The sequence below is a fragment of the Arvicanthis niloticus genome, chromosome 4, assembly GCF_011762505.2.
Source record: "Arvicanthis niloticus isolate mArvNil1 chromosome 4, mArvNil1.pat.X, whole genome shotgun sequence".
Taxonomy (NCBI): domain Eukaryota; kingdom Metazoa; phylum Chordata; class Mammalia; order Rodentia; family Muridae; genus Arvicanthis; species Arvicanthis niloticus.
Window position 1 is genome coordinate 10,117,648 of NC_047661.1, and position 21,701 is coordinate 10,139,348.

The 21,701-nt window shown below is 36.4% G+C and overlaps 1 protein-coding gene across 1 annotated transcript in view; it reads right to left on the minus strand.

Moving 5' to 3' along the window:
* The window catches only part of Naaladl2 (N-acetylated alpha-linked acidic dipeptidase like 2), an 808,912-nt gene that overhangs the window by 20,578 nt on the left and 766,633 nt on the right, over window positions 1–21,701 (minus strand). Inside the window, 1 exon segment of the mRNA XM_034499893.2 lies at window positions 21,502–21,700. Coding sequence (XP_034355784.2) covers window positions 21,502–21,700 — 199 coding nt within the window.

Consider the following 21,701-nt stretch of genomic DNA (forward strand, 5'->3'; position numbering starts at 1 on the left):
AAATAAAATTAACTCAAACAAATCAGTAGCCTTCCTTTATAAAAATGATAAACAGGCTGAGAAAGAAATTAGAAAAACAATACCCTTCACAATAGCCACAAATATTATAAAATATCTTGGAGTAACTCTTACCTAGCAAGTGAAAGATCTGTATGACAAGAGCTTGAAATTCCTGAAAAAACAATTCAAAGAAGATCTCAGAAGATGGAAAAACCTCTCATGCTTATGAATTGATAGGACTAAGATAGTAGAAACGGTCAAACTACCAAAAGCAATCTACAGCTTCAACATAATCCCCTTCAAGATTACAACACAGTTTTTCACTGACGTAGAAAGAACAATTCTGAATTTCATAAAAAAAAAAAAAAAAAAAAAAAAAAAAAAAAAAAAAAAAAAAAAAAACCAGAATAGCGAAAACAATTCTTAACAATAAAAGGGCTGCCTGGCAGGAATCTGACATTGGCCAAAGACAAGAAAATGGACTTCAGGCAGGACTCTGGTATTAGGCTGGAACAAAGAAGTAATTTTAGGCAAAAATCTAAATCTTAGGCTATAATAAAGAAGTAATTACAGGCAGAAATCTAAATCTTAAGCTAGAACAAAAAAGTAGGCTTCAGGAATGAAATGGCTTTGGGCTAGGACAGGAAAGTAGGCTCAGATATTTTGGTCATCCTGATAAGCCCTTGGAAACAGTGATCACAGGAGTGATCATGGGACTCTGTTTATTGTATGTTCTGAGGAAATCATTCCAAGGGAATTATCATCCCTGACATCAAACTGTAGTATAGAGCAATAGTGACAAAAACTGCATGTTATTGGTACAGAGACAGATAGGTCAATCAATGGAGTAGAATTGAATACACAGAAATAAACCCACACATCTATGAACACTTGATTTTTCACAAAAAAGACAAAGCCGTACAATGGAAAAATGAAATCATCTTCAATAAGTGGGGCTCACCTAACTTGTGGTCTGTATGTAGAAAAATGAAAATAGACCCATGTTTATCATCTTGCATGAAGATCAAGCTCAAGTGGATCAAGGACCTCAACATAAAAGCAGATACATTGAATTTAATAAAAGAGAAAGTGGGAATGAGCCTTAAACTCATTGCCATGGGGTCGGAGTCCTAAACAGAACTCTAATAGCTCTGGCTCTAAGAACAACATTTAATAAATAGGACTTTATGAAACTGAAAAGCTTCTGTAAGACAAAGGACATAGTCAATAGGACAAATAATCAACCCATAGAGACCAGGGGAAAAAGAATGGGATGAGAAACTGTGGGAGGGCATACCAGGGGGGGTTTAATGCATGGATTAAAAAATAAAAGTAAAAGAAAAATCTAGTTATAATAAATGATAAAACTTTAAGAAAAAAATGTTTTGGAATTAAGACTAACATAAGTTTGGGGCTTGAGAGACAGCTCAGCAGTTAAGAGCATTGGCAGTTTTGCCAAAGATCCTGAGTTAAAGTCCCAAAAAATGTTGGTTCACAACCGACAATAACATAATGTGATAATCTCTTCTGTTGTGCAAACATACCTGCAGTCAAAGCACCTATATAAGTAAAAAACATAAACAAATAGATCTTAAAACAACAAAAAAATGCAAGGGGATACACAGTGCTGTGTAGCAAAATCATGTTCATCGGGTGTAGACTCATGGTCTTATCTATATAAGAATCTAGTCTACACACAAAGACTCCAGTTCTCACAGAATCAGGCCACATAGGTGGCTTTATTTTGAGCTAGAATACGTTAGAAACACAACAGACAAAAGACGGATCTCTGATTTTCCTGTTCTGAAATGCAGAATAATATTTCTGTATGAAGGGTACTCCTTTTGTACAAGAAAGAAAATGGATATTTTTATTATTCTCACAGAGATAGAGGCCAAAAAAAATCTGCCAAACTGGTCCTGGTAGTTACTCTGTATTTTCATAATGATTGTTATACTATTAGCTGTCCTTATTTTTCTCAACTTACTGTTTTTCATGTGTGTTGTTTTGTTTTGTTCAATGCACTTTGGAAGTTCTTGACATAGCTTTGACTCTATATTTTCTTAGTGAACACCACCATGAAGGTCTATGAATTTTTATTAAATCAAACATATATGTTTATCTTTTGTTAGCTTGTCTTTTACAAATTTAATTTAAGGTGTATGAGGAAATTCTTATAAGAAAATAGAAATAAAGTTTATGTCTTCTATACCTATCATCAAGTCCTAAGATAGACGTAGCAGTAACACTTCCTTACTCCCTGACCCTGAGTATATTACAGCTAATATAACTTGATACTTCCTTCGGGTACTTGAAAAATAAAAATATTTGTTCCTACTGTCTTTAGTAGCTACAATGATTAAGTGAGCTATAACATGCACATTTATTAGCACAGTGACTGACATTTGCAAAAATCATCTTTAAATGTTTCCTCTTTTTGTTTAACATTTTGGGGTTTATCTTTCATAGACATGTATCCTCCACCTACCTCAAATTCCAAATGACCTCTTGATCTTGGCTTTTCTTGGCCAAAACAGGTTTCATGCAATAAATGAATAAAAGCTCCTTCCATGATCTTTACTAGATATATTAATGCCCTGCACGTATTCATTCAAATAGAATCACCGGCCCTTTCATATTTTACCTTACTAACAACAGGAGAGGCTCCGTCATCAATCAGTCCAAAAATCACTTTGCTTCCTGAATGCTGCATACTTTCTGTATATGGTCCTATGGTGAATATTTATCAGTATTCCATTTTGTGGTCCATAAGGAATGTCTCCAATCCCTCTGTACTGCTAATAATTCAACTCCACTAAATAACTTCAGATTTTCTTCTATAGGCAAATATTATCATTTTATTCTGAATTGTGTCATTTATAAAGCATTTTGACTTGTTTAAAATGTGTATGCAGTTCCAAACAATTGATATTGATTAGCAGATTAGAACACTGAAGGAAATTTTCTTCTTTTTAATTCAGAAAAACACGTGATTTAATAGTACACTCATTTAATTGTAGAAAGGCATTGACAATAAAATGTTCTTGGTATGGTAAGCTAGAAAGGCATTTTGAGAAGATGGACTAAAACAAGCTTCTATTTCTATAATAAATCTGGAAATAATAGGCTAGAGTAGATGAAAGGTCACCAGCCATTGGCTATAACCAATGGTATGAGTGGAACTCTCCTGGTTTAAAAAAAAAAAAACAGCAATTATTAGGCTTGGCTAGAGAATGGTCAAAGAAAAGCTATAGGAAAAAGACATTAGATGTCAGAAGGTAGCACAGGATTGGGGATCTATAAGCATCTTGATGAGTATCTCAAAATTTTGATCAGAAGAATGTATCTTAAAGTTCACATATAGACTAATAACAATACATGCTTTTGTGTAATGAGTAAAAGATCAATGGTAAATCAGCAGGTAAAGTTTTCCTTTTGACATAGAATATAATTACAATGTCTTAGAAAAGTAATGAACAAAAGTGTGGCTTGTGCTCTGAATGAATGAGTATGAGTCTCTTATGGTTCAGAGAGGAACCCAGCTACTCAAGAAAAGTTGATAGATTTCTCCTCAGTGGATAAAATGTGCTGATACTATCCTCATAGCACTGACCATGGTTCACTCGCGTCTCCACAGGTGGAGCTCCTCAAGAATCAAAGCTAGTTTCTTGTTCACCATGTTTGTTCCCAAATTTCTACCAAAAAGAGACAAGTAAGTCTGATGAAATAATTTAATCTTGGTGATTATTTAATATTGACCTTCTGAGAATTTTACATACTTATCTCATGTCACCTTGAAAACAATTCTGTATAAGATGTGCTATATATATATATATGTATGTATGTGTATACACACACACACACACACACACACACACACACACACACACACACACATATATATATATATATATATATATATATATATATATATATATATATATATGCCAGAATAGAGAAATGCCTTTATTTAGCCATGACCTTTTCCCAGAAGAGCCAGACTTGGTGAAATACATAGCTGAAGTTGTTCTAATTGCGATATGTTCTGTTTATGGACTTACATTACAATAGCATCTCATCAAGTACAGAACTGGAGCTCTTGCCTGACAGAATGAAAAGATTCCAACAGAAGCAAATACAACAGACCTCCTGTGAAACAGGCAACATGCAGCCCATCCACAACTATTTACAAATTCATCAATAAGTAAACAGCAAGTGTGTTTTCTCCTCATTCTGTGCCAGGAGTATTGCTTTAACACTCAGGTCGAGACATTTGCCTGAGGTTGTTTTCTAACAAAGAGACAGTTTATCTCCAGTACTAAAATTTGTCCACCCATCCCAAAAATTTAAATTCTGTGTATCTTGCAATGCACTATATGAACTTGAACCAGTAGAAGTTGTTCATGAAGGTAAAGACTTTGCTCTGAAAGCAAGTACAGAAGAGGAAGAAGAGAGGTGAAGATGGAAATGGAGCTTTATGACCCATATGACTTATATACATGTGTTCTCTCTGTATTCCTTTCTCACTAACAGTTTTCTACATTGTCTGTTCTAATACAGGAGGAAGAATAAAGGAGCATCATTAATTATAATTTTGTGTCAGCAAACAATTTAAGTACATTTTCTGATCCTATAACAGAATATCACTATGCAGATGATTATTAAAAATAATAAATTAAATACTCACAATTTTTCTATGCAGACCACAGTCAAAGGGCTTAATCTGCTCAAGGATTTCTCACATAGTCATAACAGGGCAGAGAGCTTTGCAAAGCCAGACAGTGAATGAAACATGACATGAAGAATCTATGAGAAACAGAGCTAAATTTTATAACAAAGCCTTATTACTAACAAAATCACTTGAAAGAGACAGGGTTCTGTGGGGTGGTAGGCTGTTAGAGGCAGCTGGGTACCTGGTCGTGTGCAGGACTTGAACCCTGAAGACTCTAAAGGGACGGTTGTTGTTCAGCCTTGCTCCTGGGCCCTGGTTCTTTTCACTTAGGACAGCCCTCTACAGCCCCTCCCAAAGAGAGGTTTGTGTCATGTAGCACAGGTAGAGGGCATGACTACAGGCCACAGAGCCTCAAGAGATCTCCATATTCATGAGTTACATAAAGCCAGAGGGCTTAGCCAATTAAGCATTCCTTCCCAGACCTACTTGCAAAAGGTATTTAACCTCAGGCCCGCCCTGAGAACATGGGATACAGCTTCATTCACTTTCGGCCATTACAATAAACGTTTTATGATCATGGACTTTTTCTTTTACTTGGGGCCCCTCTGTGGAGAACCATAGAGGGGGCCTTCCACTAATGAGCTGCAGCCCAATCTCCCGCTGGAAAACTTCTCTACATTACAGCCATGGAGGTCCACCAACTCAAGCAAGCTAGCCAAGCCGGCCATGACCCAGCCACGTGAGTCGTCATGACCAAGAGTCTCACTACCCCATTGTCCACCACTGGAGCTTTTTTTCGTCACCCCTTTCAGCTGCAGGTTGATCCAGCCCATATGCCTCCCCCCCCCCCCCCAATCTTGGTCCATCTTCAGCCTCCCAGCAGTACCTAGGAGCCCAAGGGCTTGAGACCAGTTGGTTTCCAGGCAGCTGCCTTGGCCTGGAAATCACCAGCCCAAGAGCTCCGGGCCCTGCAGGACCTCAGATTGTGTTCCTGTGGCTTCCCATAGCTCAGCATACTCCTGGCTCCGTGTGGAGTAAGCTCAGTTAAAATCTTGCGCTTCTGCCCTCTGAGCCAGAGGCTTCAGCCACCTGGGGTGGCAGACAGTTGTGACCCACAAGTCAGCCCAATAGGACGTACTCCCATGCGCAGGCACCAGAGCCCCATAGGGTTCCTTTTATAATCATAAATTGTCCTAATCTAATAAATTCTTAACATTGTTATATCCAAGCGTAATCATAGTAGAAAACAAATTCTAATTCAAACATTGTAGGGACCTTCTAACCATATAAAATATTTTAGAAGGTATTTTTGAATACAATGTCTTAAACAAAATTGAAATATAAATTAAATCTTTTCGATGTTGAATTTGAAGAAAAGATGGTTCATATTTTAAAGGACACAATAAATAGATCAAGGGTAAAAGTGTTTTAAAAGTAAACAAAAGCAGAGTGGGAAAACTGACAGCCAAATTTGTTCACTTTACTGACACTGAGAGATATAATTTCCAAGTAAGACTAGAGAGATACAATGATGTTGGTGTTAAGAGGAAAAGTTCTGATAACAATGTTGCAAAGAAAGGGAAAGAAAAACAAGGCCAGGACTGAATGGATGGAAGAATGGACGGGTTTGGGAGTGTGATGTGAAGGAGTTTACACGGGCCTTAGTACAATGTGTTTGTAGATTACTGGGGATGAAAGCAATTTTTATTTTATTTAAAATATGCAATGTAACAATTTTCTTATGAAATTCTCACACATGGTGTGAAGTCCTTGGTCCTCTTCCGCGTGTCTCCCCTCCATCAGCCCACACTCTTCCCCGCGTCTCCCTTCAGTCAGCCCACACTCTTCTCTGTGTCTCCCCTCAGTCAGCCCACACTCTTCTCTGTGTCTCTCCTCAGTCAGCTCACACTCTTCCCTGTGTGTTTGCTTCCACCCTCCTCCAGCATTCACCTTTCCATGCTGACGTCACAGTTGTTCAGTACCCTCCTTACACAATTCTTTCATACTTCCCATATCTTTTTTGCAGCCCCTGTTTCTAGTTCATTAACCAGACTGGAAATATTCTCACATAACTGTACATACATAAAAAATAGGAGCTAGGGTGAATATATGAGGGAAGGTATGGTTTGCCCTTTAGAAGTTGAGACACTTTATGTAGCATAATATTTCCAGTTCTGTATGTTTCTATGAAATTTTCATTTTTTGTAATATATGAATAAAATTATATTATTTATATATACAACATTTTCATTTTACAAGCCACTCCCCTGCCCAGAAGATGCCTCAGTATGCTTTGATAGGATCTTGAAAATATTTCTCTGGATTTGAATCTATTTTAATAAGGTTTATGTTTCATCTATAAAAATATATTGCTTTTAGAAAAACATTTAAAGCAATGTTAATCAGAAGAACTCTAATGGTTGCTGTATGTGCAATTTAAAATTCTCTAGAGGCTACATAAAATTTTAAAAAAAAAACACATGAAGCCTTTTTATTATACTGAATTTAGGACTATCATTGTAACGTTAGTCATTAAAGAATTTTCAATATGCTGTTTCTCAGTGCATCATCCTTACTTAACAGTAAGTCTTCAATTCATCGTGTATTCTTTCTTTAATAACTACACTTGGACTATGACTATGTATGTGTCAAATTGTTAATGGATGTAGTTTTCAGTGGCTACCAGGTGGAGCATTATAGATCTACACAGTTAGGTCACACAATTACAAGAAATTTTTACATTTAACTTCTAACAGAGATCTTTAAAAGGAAATGTTTCTGAAAGTAAACATTTTTATCCTTAGGAGTGAACTAATGAGTCCATATTTCATATTTCATCTCCTCTTTTGCAGTGCTAAGCTTTACATAGACTTATTGTCATGGATCAGGAAGAAGCCAGCCAGACATTTACAAATGAAAGTTTATTTTTTTTCTTATTCTTTGCCTTAAGTGAGTGTATGTAAAATATTAAACTATGAAATTATTTTCTTTCAAAATTGTATTCATTTATGCTTTTTTTTGTAAAAAAGAAAAACAAAAAAACACTAGGTTGCAAATTACCTTCAATTCTGATCTCCTTGCCTGCACCTTCTAAACATACAGACCTGAGCTGCTGAGGACTGCTCATATTACTGGCATCCAGTGCTAAGTTCTTATAATGTTGAATCATGTGGTGCTGAGGACAACAGTACTACAGCATGTAATGCTGAGGTCTCATGATGTTATGGGCAGGAGGTATTGAGGTGTATAGTTGTTACTAGATGTAGTGCTGAGGACTGAAACTAGGATTCTATGAATACTAGGCAAGTGCCCTACTCCCTAAGCTACATCCCTAACTGCAAACTTCTTTTTTATTATTTTTTCTTTTCTTTTTAAAAATTTTTTTCTTGGAGCAGCCAGGGACAATAATTTTCCTGTTTCCATCTGTGCTCTACAGCTGGCCCCATGCCACAGCTATCTGCACGCCAATCCTGCCTGGAGAATGCTTGTCTCCCAGGATTGCCGACACACGTAAGATCACAGAACTCAGACACCATGGAGCATCTGGGCGCATGATCTTTCCAGTTTCCATCTAATTGTAAGTTTCTTAATATTCATTTAAGTTAAACATGTCTGACCAAATGGTGCTACTTGTAGATGGGTTTGTAAGCCAGCACAAAACTAGCACAGCCTAGATTTAATTGTTTAGCACTTTAATCAAAATACAGCAAATAATTTTCATCATGTGAAAAAATTTGCTGATGCCCTACCAGACCTGAAGGCTTACTTTACATAACTCAAGATAGGCCCAAGACTACAATTTCACTACCTGAAACAGTAGTATGTATTAGAAGTGTTGACAGATTATTAGTTGCAGCACCTCAAACGGTACTGTTACAAGTCTCATTCATCATCCCCAGGCAGGAATTTAGGATTCAGTTTTCTGTTGTGACCTCCAGTCTCCAAGTATATTTGGATCATCAAGAATACATAAATAAAATTATTTAACAACTTTGAAAAGACAGTGTGGAAACAGTAAACCACATAAATCATATAGGAGGTCAACATGTGTATTACTGGCCTCACAAACTCATATTCCTAAATGTACTGACTAAATGGGTGGGTATTAAAACACTCAGTAGTGAACAGATAGAATTTATTCCTTGGTTTCTTACTAATGATCTCATAACATAGGTACCCAGTTATAAACATGTTTGAACTACAAGACAGATTAAAATTCTTCTCTCATGTACCAGACAGGGTGAGCTGAGAGAGGAATTAGGTCATTTATGAAAGGTAACATCCCTGCTTACTCTAAGCCATTAAACTAAAGCAAGGAAGTGGAGACATAAATAACTGTCACAAAACTAGGCAGACTGCCCCTTGAGAAAGGTGATGTAATTTTGAAGAGTGGACACAATCATGAACATTTACTACATTCTTGAAACAATGACATCAATTAGAGAGATGCAATAAAAACTCAGTCTTCATATTTGCTAGAGATTATCTCACCTGGCCTAGTAACCCCTTTTAAAAATTAGGACACAGAGTGATTTTATGCTGACACATTAAAAGAAGCAATGGGAAGAAATGGGAAATATGAATGACAGAGCAACACAAGGAGGGCTGGTTGCCAAATACATGGGTTTGTCCTGGAGCCTCCAGTGAGAACAGCTCACTAACAACTGATGGCAGACTTTGGTCCTACAGAGGTATGAGGAAATACATTCCTCTTTTTTTAAGCCATTAAATTTATTGTTAATTTTTTATGATAGCCCTAAGAAATAAATAGATTTAGTTTGTGTCTTATATAAAATAGCTACAAAAATTTTTTAACATCGACAAAGTGATCATTATGAATATTTACTTATTCATAGAAAGTTAAATTTATCTAGAAATTTCACATATACTTTAATACTGTAATAGCCCAACTTTACTTAGGGTAAAACATTTAACACCCTGTCAAGATGCATGAGACAAAAATTAGTATTACTTGTTATTTTAAGTATCCTTATAAATAAGTTGCAGTAAAGAAATAAATATTATGTAATAACTAAACAGTTATAATAAAATTGCCAGAACACAATTTCTGGTTTTGAGATAGCACTGTTATACTAAGAGCAATATGACCCCAATATTGGTAGACTCAGACACCATGACAGTTTCATGACCTCTGAGATGCCTACCATCTAATGGATGAGTAATTTACACACACCCTAAAGAAATGCTAGGTAAGGTAGAAATCTAAATCCTGAAGGACAAAATAGGAAACATTGAAATATCGCTATGATATTTTAATGGGAACATAATTTAAGTCTTGTGAATTCTTTTTTTTGAAATTATTTAATATTTTAGGCAGGGTTGATGCAATTTATAAAGTAATGAAAAGCTAACTTTTGAACAAAAAAATGGTTAATTTTTAATGACCTGAGATAAATGAAATTTACTCAAAACTAATCTAATTTGTATATAAATTTCACTGATTTAGGATTAAAAACCCCAGTATGATGTGTTATTAAGCCATATAATTCATAAAACTGAATGCACAAAACAGGCCAGTTGCTTATCAAACAAAGTGAAATGAAGATATTCTTCATCCTATAGAAGTGATTCTGGAAATCTACTCTTTCTATTTTAATTTATAATATTTAGAATCAAAATTGTTTTCTGTTTATCTACTTGAAATTTTTACTTAGAAAGAAAAACAGATGCTATAAATCAGCTATAAAAAATACTTATTCTCTGTGGTGGTTTGAATAGGTTTGACCCCCATATGCATTTGAATTATTGGTCCATGGTGAGTGGCACTATTAGGAGGTGTGGACTTGTTGGAGGAAATGTGTCACTGTGGGGTTGGGCTTTAAGCTCCTATGTTCAAGCTCCACCAAATATGAAAGAGACCCCCCCACCTGGCTGCCTGTGGAAACAGTCCCTTCCTGCCTGCCTTTGGATCAAGAATTAATACTCTCAGCTCCTCTAGCACCATGTCTACCTACATTCCCATTATGATGATATGAACTGAGCAACAGAAACTATATACCATATGAAATTAAATCTTTACCATTATACAAATTGGCTTGGTCATGGTGTTTCTTCACAGCAATGAAAGTCTATGATATAAATTGATACCAGGAGTTGGGTAATGCTCTGATAGGCTTGACCATGTATTTGTTTGGAGGAATGTGGATTTTGAAATTTGTATTTGCAAAGCAGTGGAATGATTTAAGTGAGGTTTAATGGGCCATCTTAGTAGGAATATGAAAGACCATTGTAATGAGGGTGATTTGAACTCCGAGGGCCTGCCTCAAGAGATTTCAGAGGAGAAGAGTTTTAGTGTGTTACCTAGGGATAATTCTTGTAATATTTTGGTGAAGGATATGGCTTTTAGCCCTTGTCTGAAGAGTCTGCCTGAGGATAAGGTAAAGAAATTTAGATTACTTGCATTGAAAAAGAATGTCTCAAAATTGCCAAGATTTTATCCTGTGGTTGACATTTATGAGGAGTGTTTAAGTCATGTGTTTCTGGCTTAGAAAAAAAATACAAAATTTATGTTTTAAAGGGTAAAAGGGCACCAGGAAATGGAATGAAGCTAAATTCTGTGTTCAAGAATAATGAATTCAAGTGTTCAAGTTCATGAATTTGAAAAGGGGATAGTTATATAAAGTTAGACATTACTATGACCTGGATATTGTTTTCATTTGGACACAAAGAGATATGATAATCTGTCAAATTGACAAGGCCTGGATTGTCATGGCTTTTCTCCATTGTCAATTTGAATATATCTCTAATGAACTATATAATCTAGAACTTATACAGATCTCGTGGAAAGGTAAAGAAAGGCTTAAGCCCAAGTGTGGTGGTACATAATTTTATTGACAGCATACAGAGAACAGAGGCATATGGACCTATGAGTTTAAGGTCAGTTTACTATCAAGTTCCAGAGCAGTCAGGTATAGCCAACAAAACATGTAATAGAACAAGGGGGTGGTGTGGGGAGCCAACAGAAAGCAGCTATCATCCTTGCAGCCATCTTGAGCCATATACCCTGACAAGAGACTTGACTACAATAGCCTACAACAGCTGAGCACACTCTGATAACATCTTGTTTTAGATACCCAGGATTTTCCCTTGGGTGTCTGAGACTTAAAGATGTGTGACTTAAGGGCATGACTTAGAGATAAGATTTAGAGACAAGACCTAAGGGCATGACTTAAAGGCATAGCTTAGAAGTGAGACAGAAGAAATTATTATTAAGTATTAGGCACTTGTAGTAGGCACTTGAGACTTGAGACAGGCAACTTGGATTAGACACTAGATATTAGGTATTAGGCAGCAGGCACTTGGAGGTAGAACTTAGAATTAGACAGTAGGCACTTGAGACTTGAGACAGGCAACAATTATTAGACACTTGCACTAGGAAGAAGTAACTTGGAACTGGGAAAGAGACTAGCAACTTAGAACTAGGCCTGGGATCTAGGGACTTGGAGAGAAGAAGAGAGACTGAAGAATAAACGGGATTGAATCACACTCTGTCTGGTCTCCATTCTTTACATCTGTCCTTACTCTCTCTCTTGCTGAACCCCAACCTGCGAACTGGAGCAACTTGAGGCAGTGCAGGCTCTAACAGTTTAGCCCCCAAGGCTTTTGGCAGAGTGAGTTCCAACACCGATAGAGTGGTCCAAGATATTTTGGCCCCCAAGCATTGGGCAGAGCAGTCCTTAATATTTTTGGCACCCAACGTGGGGAAACTTGGGCTGAAACAGGGCGGGAATGCTCCACAGCTTCAGCTACTTGACTCTAGCTTTAGAGTCAAGAGTAAAATGGGTTTCTGACAAAATTGGAGCTTATTACCTTGGGATAAGACATTAGTGGTTATTAAGGGGAGTCTAGCATTCCTGAGGTCAAACCTTCTGAAGTGTTTTCTGAGAGCACAAAGAAACTATGTTCTGGAGGTAACTAAGGTTGTACCTTATGCTGCCGCTGGACTTGGTTAAATGTATCCAGGTGGTACTTGATATGCACGGAGGGGCATGGAGATGCTTGGTGCTGTGAGAGGCCAGGAATGGCCTCTGGTGAAGGTACAGCCTCAGTTGCAATTATTGGCCAAGAACTGAAGGAGTCAAGTGAGGAAGTTGAGGTTTGACACCATGAAAAGAGCTTATGAAAGGCTATTGATGAAACCTAGTTGTGTTGGATGACACCAGCATATTAGAGATGCCAGTACCATGAGATGAACATCAAGACCAGTAGCAATAGTGGAGTGGAACCCAGAGTGCTACAGAGGGCAGACCTGGAGGAGTGGCCTGTGGGACAGTGAACCATGCCATGAAATTTAGTTAGGTTGACTGGTTCAGAGTCTCTGGTACCCAGACACCTACCTAAGAAAGTAGTCAGCTCCCTGCTCCCTACAGGATTCCTGGCCTGGAACACATGCCATCCTTCCTACATAGGGAAATTGACCTACAGTCACATGGATCAGAAGAGAGTTCTGAATGCTAATGAGGTTTCTAGATGAGCCCTGAGGTTTTAGTCATTAATCATCCCTTCTCAGACTTTCCGTCCTGTAAAAGGTATTTAATTTCTGGTCCATCCTGAGGAGGTTATACATACTTATTTTCCAAAATGAATAACCAATAAATAGTTTGGAACTAAGGACTGCCTCTTTCATCCAAAACCACCATGGGGAACATGGAGTAAGCCTTCCTCTACAACACTGCCCTGGCTAAGCCTCCTGCAGAAGGCCTCTCTGCATTCCCAGACAACCTCCACTAAGCCCGACTTCCCCTCCCCCCAACTTAGGGTTTGTCCTTAGTCCCTGGGCCAACTCCATTCCCAACTCTCTGCAACAAAGCGGTATTTAGATGTCCAGGAGTTTGGGAGCCCCTGGGCCTAGGCTCCTCATCACAAACCCATGGACTCGCTGACACTTCTTTCTGGGCTCCATGTGTTTTCCAGAAGTGACTGAATGCCTAAGAGCTTGGGAAAACCAGCTCCAGCCTCTCATGTCTTAATCTGGGTTTCCCATCCCCTGAGCAGTGTGTCTGTGCTTCCCTTGAACCCAGCATTAGGTAGTGGCATCCCAGGGTAAATACAGTCTAGTGCTCTTCCTTCTGCCTGTCCAGCTGTGTTTCCTACACCCCAATAGCAGAGCGAAGCACAAGACCACATTGATGTATGGTACAACAGGCGAAACAACAACAAAGGATTCTAGGAATATGATTATGCAATAAACTATGACCTTGATCATCTCCCCACATTTGTACTTCAGTTTCCATGCTACTAGAACAGAAGAGCTCCTATTAACGTGGGTGACTGTTGTTGTGATGTTTGGTTTTTTTATCTAGAAATGACAATAATGCATGCATATATCTACAGAGATACTAAGTTAGAAGGCACACATGGATTTTTTTTTATTCAGATAGAGAATGAAGATTCATCCCAAAGCTGAAACTGAGTGGGTACATAAATATTTTTAGTCTTTTATCATTAACCTTGAGGCAATGTTAAATATGAATTCAGTTGTAATGCTTCCATACTTGTCTCCCTTCAATAGCCTCTTACAGAACAGCAGTGTTTATTTCTTCCATCTTATGAAATGTGGGATTTCATGTGTCAACATACACACACACATACACACACAGACACACACAGACAAGACATACAGACACAGAGAAACACCCACAGACACACACAGACACAGACATACAGACACAGAGAAACACACACACACAGGCATATAGACACAGAGAAACACAGATACACACACACACACACACACACACACACACACTTTAGTTTTAAGCACAGTGGATCACTTCCAAGGCTGTACACATGTTAGACAAGCATCTCCTATTGAGCTCCAGCCACCTGCCTATAAGACCTTTTTTGTTAGCATTTTTGTTGTGTAGTTTGAAGGTGTGACAGGAAGATGAAACAAAACCTGTTCTGAGTCCTGTTGGGCTCCACCAAGAAGAATAAAAAGCAAACATAGGTGGTGATATAAAGATAATACTTTTCAAAGTTTTATAATAGGTTCAGGTCTAGGCTAATTCTTAGAATTTTATTCATTACTTAAGTTTTCTTTCTCATTTTTTAGATAAAGTGTTCTTACTGTTGTGATGAGGGACAAAACCTGATTTTCTTTTTGGTGGAGACATCTATCAGTTTCTACATCGATTTTACTTATGGCTATATTTTAGTAGTAGCACAGAAAATTAAGCACTACAATAATTGAATTAGAATATAAGGAGAACAACAAAACAAACCAGACTAAGTACCTGTGGAAAATAATCGCTGCCATCTGAAAATTGTAAATGACTGAATAAATGTCTACCTAATGTAATGTGAATGGTTTATGCAATAGTGAGATACATTGTTTTTATAGGGACAGAAAGAATAATTAAAATGAGCTTGGAAATTAATAGATGAATTTTGTTTCTATTAAAATACAGAAAATGTCTTCATTATCTTAGAAAGATAAAACATACAAAGGTCACATTATAGAACATATAAGCACATCTATTCAAAAAGTATAAAAGAGAATACATATAATGGTACACATATATAAAAAATTTTATAACCAAATTTTGTAACCAAAATTTGGAAATTTTACTTTGTCTCCATTGTCCAGATCACTATTCATCCATTGATCCTTTTGTTCTCTAAGCTATTATTAAAATACTTTAAAAGCATTATTATAATCCTTAATCAGTAGTTATTTTTCATAGTCTAAAAAAATCAGAGGCAGACCTGAAGGAATTAATTACAAGCGACACAATAATGAGATTATACTCACATTCAGATCACCCAGACCTCACTAAAGGGAAAAGTATAACCCAAATTGTAGTCGTTACCCCAGTCAAATATCAAACAATATGTTCTATTATTATGTAAAAAACTAGCTCTAATAATACACCATGCTATCTGTATAATGAGATATTGGTAATTCAGAAATGTTGGGGGAACTATATATTGAAATTCTGAACTAAGTTTTACTTATTTCATTATTTGAAATCAAGTATTTACCATGAGTGTGCAGCTGGGTCATAAGTGTATGTATCTGAGAAGTGGGATTTCCATCTTTCTGCACACCACTCTTTCCATGCTTAAACAGAAGCTAGAGCCAATATTTTTCCAAAGAAAAGTGGGAAACTTACGTGTTTGAAAAGTACTTTTAACGGATTGTTTGCTCTGTTTACTCTGGTTCAGGGTAGACGCATCTTGACATTTACACTGCTATTTTTCTGATTTCAAGGATGGTCATGAAAATCATCTTGCCTTAGCTTAGCTTGAAATGGTCTTCTGAGCTTGTTTAAATCCATTCTGGCTAACTCCAAATGAAACCCTTTATATGAAGTTGAAGCCACATTTCTTACAAGAACATAAAACACATTATATACATACATGCATATGCACAAACATGTACTGTCCCTTAAATGGTCTGCATTCTTTAAAGCCCTGAATATGGTCATTATTTGATACTTAGTTTTATCATTTTAGATGTATACTAATAGTTGTCTATAAAGTCCCTAGTTTACATAAGCAGGATACAGCTGAATATATCATATATTTTATAAAAATAGAAGGATAATATAAAAAGCAGTAGATGTATTTTAAAAACTTTAAGTTATGTTTCTTCTTCTCTCTGTGTGTATGTATGTGCATTTGCATGCATGTGTGTGTGTGTTTGTTTGTTTGTACGTGTGTCTTGTGTAGGCACACATGTACCACAGTATATAGGTGGAAGTCAGAGAAAAATTTGCAGAATTCAGTTCTTTTCTTTCAATACATGCATTTCAAGGATTGAACGCAAATTATTAGGTTTCCAATAAAGTTCCTTTAACTACCTGCCAGATTTAGGTATCTTTTAATGATTGTCCCATTATTCATTTTATATAGTAGACTTAGAAGATGTTTACTTTCCTTGAGATCGATTTCTACCTAGAGTATGACATTAGATAAAATCTCTTATCTATGTACCTCTCTGTTTTCCATACTCTTGAAATCAAATAAGTTCAACACAAATGCTATGGTAGACTTCTAGTTCTCCTTGACAAAGTGATAGTAAGTTTGCTATCCTTTTGTGAAATTTTCCTTAAACATGGTTGGCAGAGAAATTGTTGTGGCTGTGTGTGAATATGTATGTGTGTGTTTGTGTGTGTGTGTGTATGTGTTTCCTCATACATAGCTGAACAGAAACTCTTTGTTCATTTTCTTTATGTTACTGTGATCCTTTGAAAAACAGCAACTAGTGCACAATCCAAAATCACTGAGGGAAGTCAGAGCAGGAATCTTAAGTTATCTTAAGGGAGTTCAGTATTCCATGAAGCATTACATGTGGCCAGAGCATCATAGCCAAGGCAGTACAACAGAACCCATGAAAGATGTTGTTTATCAGCTGGCCTGCTCTCTGTCTCAGGCATGGCTATCATTCTTGTACAAGCCCAGACCAAAGACTAGCTACCACCCACTGTAGGGTGTGCAATCCCACATCAATTAGTAAAATTGACCACATCAAGAAAATCCCTCACAGAATGCCCATAGGCCTATATTATTTAGGTATTCCTTGATCTAGACTTTTCTCTCAGATAACTCCAGGTTTTTCAAATTGAAGTTAACTGTGACACTTTTTCTTAGCTTTTCTGTTTACTATCATTCCTTTAAGTGTTTTGAGAAGCTACAGTGAAACTTTATGCTGACATTCTACTTCAATGTATGACTGAACCTGCTGCTGGAGCTTATACTCCTGCCTTAAACTGTTCCTTAGTTGAAAGCCTTTGCTAATTACTCCTGGGGAGAGCATTTTGCAACCCCATTATTTTCTAGTTGTAAAGGCCAAAAGTTGAAGATATTTCTATGTCAGTGCAGTGCAGTTCAGTCATTAAAATCAAGTAAATGGCAAGGGTTAGTATTCACCCATTGTTAACACTATGTAGGCTAGTGTTAGGTGAGAGGAAAGGAAAATGATGGAGACAACCCAGCAGTAAGAACACACCATTACTACCAAAATAACTGGTGACAGGGCAGAGAATCTTCCTTAGATGTGCTAAAACAAACTGGAGAGCATAAATTCCCAAGGTAATAAATTTTGGTAACAAAAATTGCTAGTACCACAATGTGAAAATTTATGTGTCAATTCTTAACACTTAATAATAAAATATTTCTCCCTTGGTGCTATAGAGAAAAAGCTGTGGAGATGCAAATAGTAATAGAGTGTCAAGTTGACACAGCCTTGTGGTATAATATTACTTTCATTTTATAACTTTTTTAATACAACTTTAAATGTAATGTAGCTCAAGATATTCTGACCTCATTTCAGCTAACTCTATTCTATTATTAACATCTCTTGAGGATTTTCTGGTTTAGATAAGTGAACCTGATGTTTAGAAATTCCATCTAGGTTGCAGGCCATCCGAAATGAAAGATACAAATCTCCTGCCACAAGCCCCTTCACCTTCTGGCAATCCCATGCCAACCCCTCTGGCAACAGTGCTTTTCATATGTTGTGAAGGCCATTCTACCTGAACAGATTAGATACCACCAGTATAATGCAATATTAAGTCCTTCTTGTACAATCAAGGAGCTTAGATTAATTGAATGGAGAAATATAGACATATATCACTTTAAACACGCAATGCTAAAATAGAGATACTTTGTGCAAACATAAAAAAAAAAAAAAAAAAAAAAAAAAAAAAAAAAAAAAAAAAAAAAAAACCTCTGATGCCAAAACATTTACAATTCACAAGGAGGAAATCAAACTGGTTAGCATACATAAATCTAAAACATAAAATTTTAAGTCTTAAAATACTTCAGACAAAATTATCAAGGTAAGATTGGCTTTCAGGATCAGATTTTGGAAACAAGAGAGAAGCAAAATAATGAAGGGTAAATTTATTGGCAATATTTCATTAATATTAAAAACTCATTCTCAACAAAAGATATTTGTTAGGCCTAATGTTTTAGAACACAGGCAAGATGCCTGGGCCAAGAGTTTCCTTCCCATCTCTTCTAAACAACAGCCTGAGCTCTTCAAAGCCCATGCAAGGCATTGGACAAAGGCAACTCCTTGTTACAGATTCCAAGGTTACCACTGGACATAAGAACAGGTTCCTAAATGCACCAAATAAGAATATAGCACGAGTTCCTCACCATCATGCCACAATCTCCCAATCCCCCTTTAAGAAGCCCCCATTCCAACCCAGCTGTTTGACTTCACTGATCCATCTTATGAAGTCAGTGAAACCAATAAACCCACCTTCTTGCTCTAAATTTCACTCAAATTTACTATGTCTGTGGAAAATCCATTCAGTATTATTACAAGAAGGAGACAAAACACACACTATGAAGAAGTCTTTGCCAAACAATTATCTAATACAAGACTAGTATCCGAAATAAAAGAATTGATTAAATATAGCAACCAAAAGTCAAACAACTCAGTTTTGAAATTGATCAAAAAATTTGAAAAGAAATCTCACTTTAGAAACACAGGTGAAAATCAGCATAGCCAAGGATTGTCAACAATATACACCATCAAGGAATTATGAATTCAAAGTCTAGACATAAACTGTGCATCTCTCAGCAAAGTATATCCTCAGGAAACCCACAGAGAGTGTAGGTGAGGGAGAGAATGAAGTACCATACTATTCACTGTTGGACATATAAGATGGTATCACTGCTTTTGAGGACAGTGCCATGTGCTTAGCATTTAACCAAAGGAAAGGCAGGTTAACCATGCATTTCACTGATAACTATAGTCAAAGTGCTAAAATATTGAACTCTACATTTTCAGTTCTGAAGTCTATGAACTAGAATATTATAGTAACATTTGGATTTGTATCACCTGGAAACAGGACAAACTGTGACAGTAGGCTGGAAATATCACATTCATTGGTTTTAATCATGAATATACAGATGTTTGCTGTTCTCAAAATACAGGTTGAAATAAATTGAGTCTATGAATATATTGAAAGGGTAAGAAAAAGCATATTTTATAGGTAGACCTGCTACATATTGGAAGAATATCAAGAAAGGAATGCATTCTTCTTGTAGAAATAGGCCTTTTTAAATGGGTCCTCAAATGTGAGCTATCTTCCCTGATAAAGATATTTTAAAGAAATCTGCCCATAACATGGTTGAATTTTCTTTAAGCAGTTATTTATGCATTCTATTTTATTGTACCTTTATATTGACATTGTTCTTTCTTCTTTCTAATGCTGCACTAGATTATTATCAAGAGAATACTTTTAAGTTGAAGTGGGTGCTAAGTTACAGGGGCTTAGAAAGTACAGAAAACATAATAATACCTTCAATACTATAGAAATTCTATGAACAATACACAATAGTTTTCAATATCTTACAGCCAAGAGTTAAGATGTTAGGAGAAATAGCATGAAAACTTTATCTGCGTGTTTATTTCAATTTAGAACTCACAAAGCTAAACTCTCAAATACAAAAAGTAAAAAAAAAAATGCTTTATTAAAGGTCCCTATCTGCTACTTTTTTACCAGATGCAGAAATCAAGATGTAGGTTGCTGAGGGTCTTCTCAGGTCATCAAGTTTGCTCCAAATACCACTCCAATCTCATGTTCACTTAATAGTCACAGGCTTGTGGGTCACAAACCATGTTTTTCTATGTACAATGATGCAGCATCTCCTTCTATAAAAACTGTCATAGTCTTTGGGGACCAGTAATTTTAGAAACTCTTTCTCAAATGTAACTAAGATTTCTATATCTTTGTATCAAAAATTGATTCCTTACTTAAACCTCTGGTTATACATAGTATGTTAGCAAGTCTAGACCTGAGACAAGACAGTAGATTAAAGGAAGCTTGGGAGAAGTGAGGAAGTAGTTCTAATTCTGCCTAGAACTTTCCATAAGGGTCATAAATTTAACACTTTAAAATATCATTATAAATGCAGAAAATATAGATAATTCCTATATAGGACATAGCTACATATGAATATATATTAAGTAGTCGTTCTCATATACATTATATAAACATGTATTCCAGAGAAAGGTATATTTTTCCTCAGTAGAAGGAGAATGAATCAAATATGTAAAATAGTTAAAATATTAAAAATTGGTTAACTTCCATCTTCCCTTTGTTTATTTTCTACTTTGAGAACATCCTAAACAAAACCATATTCCACATGCTTCAAGCACTGAGGCCAAATCACACTGCTATCTCTATAAAGCCATTGCTCACACATTCTCATGAGCACTCCTGTGATTCTCCAACCAAATTGCCCACCCCTCTCAGCTGTTCAAGAGCTACTAAAGTTTCATTGTAACAGAATATTAAATGTATTCAATATTGTCATAAAGTATAGCATAAAGAACTAAGCTCAACATTCTAGACATGTTATTATGATTAAAAAACTGTAGCATAGCCCATCACTTGGCAATCAAGAAGGCAGATTTCTCCCCATGGAAGCTTGGACAAAACTTGACTTTCTAGAGATAATATCGTTAAAATAAATATAAGACATTTTGTCATGTGTCCTTTATTCCATACTTATTCATTTGTGACTTGCTTTGGATAATGGTCATCTCCTTATTCTATCTATAACAATTTGATTGTTTAAAATAGATTATTTGCATATACTTATAATATGTTTGGATCAAACCTAATACTTTTTCTTTTCTCTCTAATGCTCTCCTATCCTCTCTCTACTTTTCTATTTAAGCCATTTTTGCTTATTCTGACTTTAACATAGTCTTACCTTCACTTCCTCTCCTTAAATATGCAAAAGTAGAACTTCCTTTATGTAGTTTTATAGTATTTAGAAAATTCTGGAAGTGAACTTAAGACTTTGAGGTAAAGACCACAATGTGGGGAAATATTTTCTACCTGTAAAAACCCGGTGGTACCCGCTGCACCAGGAAGTTCTTTTCTAGGTCTTGAAGGATGTCGTTCAGCATTCGGACACGGCTGGGAGCTCTTTCCTTTGGGTCATTAGCAGGTCGCATCTCATCTGACTGGAAGAGTTCAGCACTGTCCCTCAGCCTTGATGCCAAGGCAAGCAGGTGAGGGACACTAGGCTTATTTCC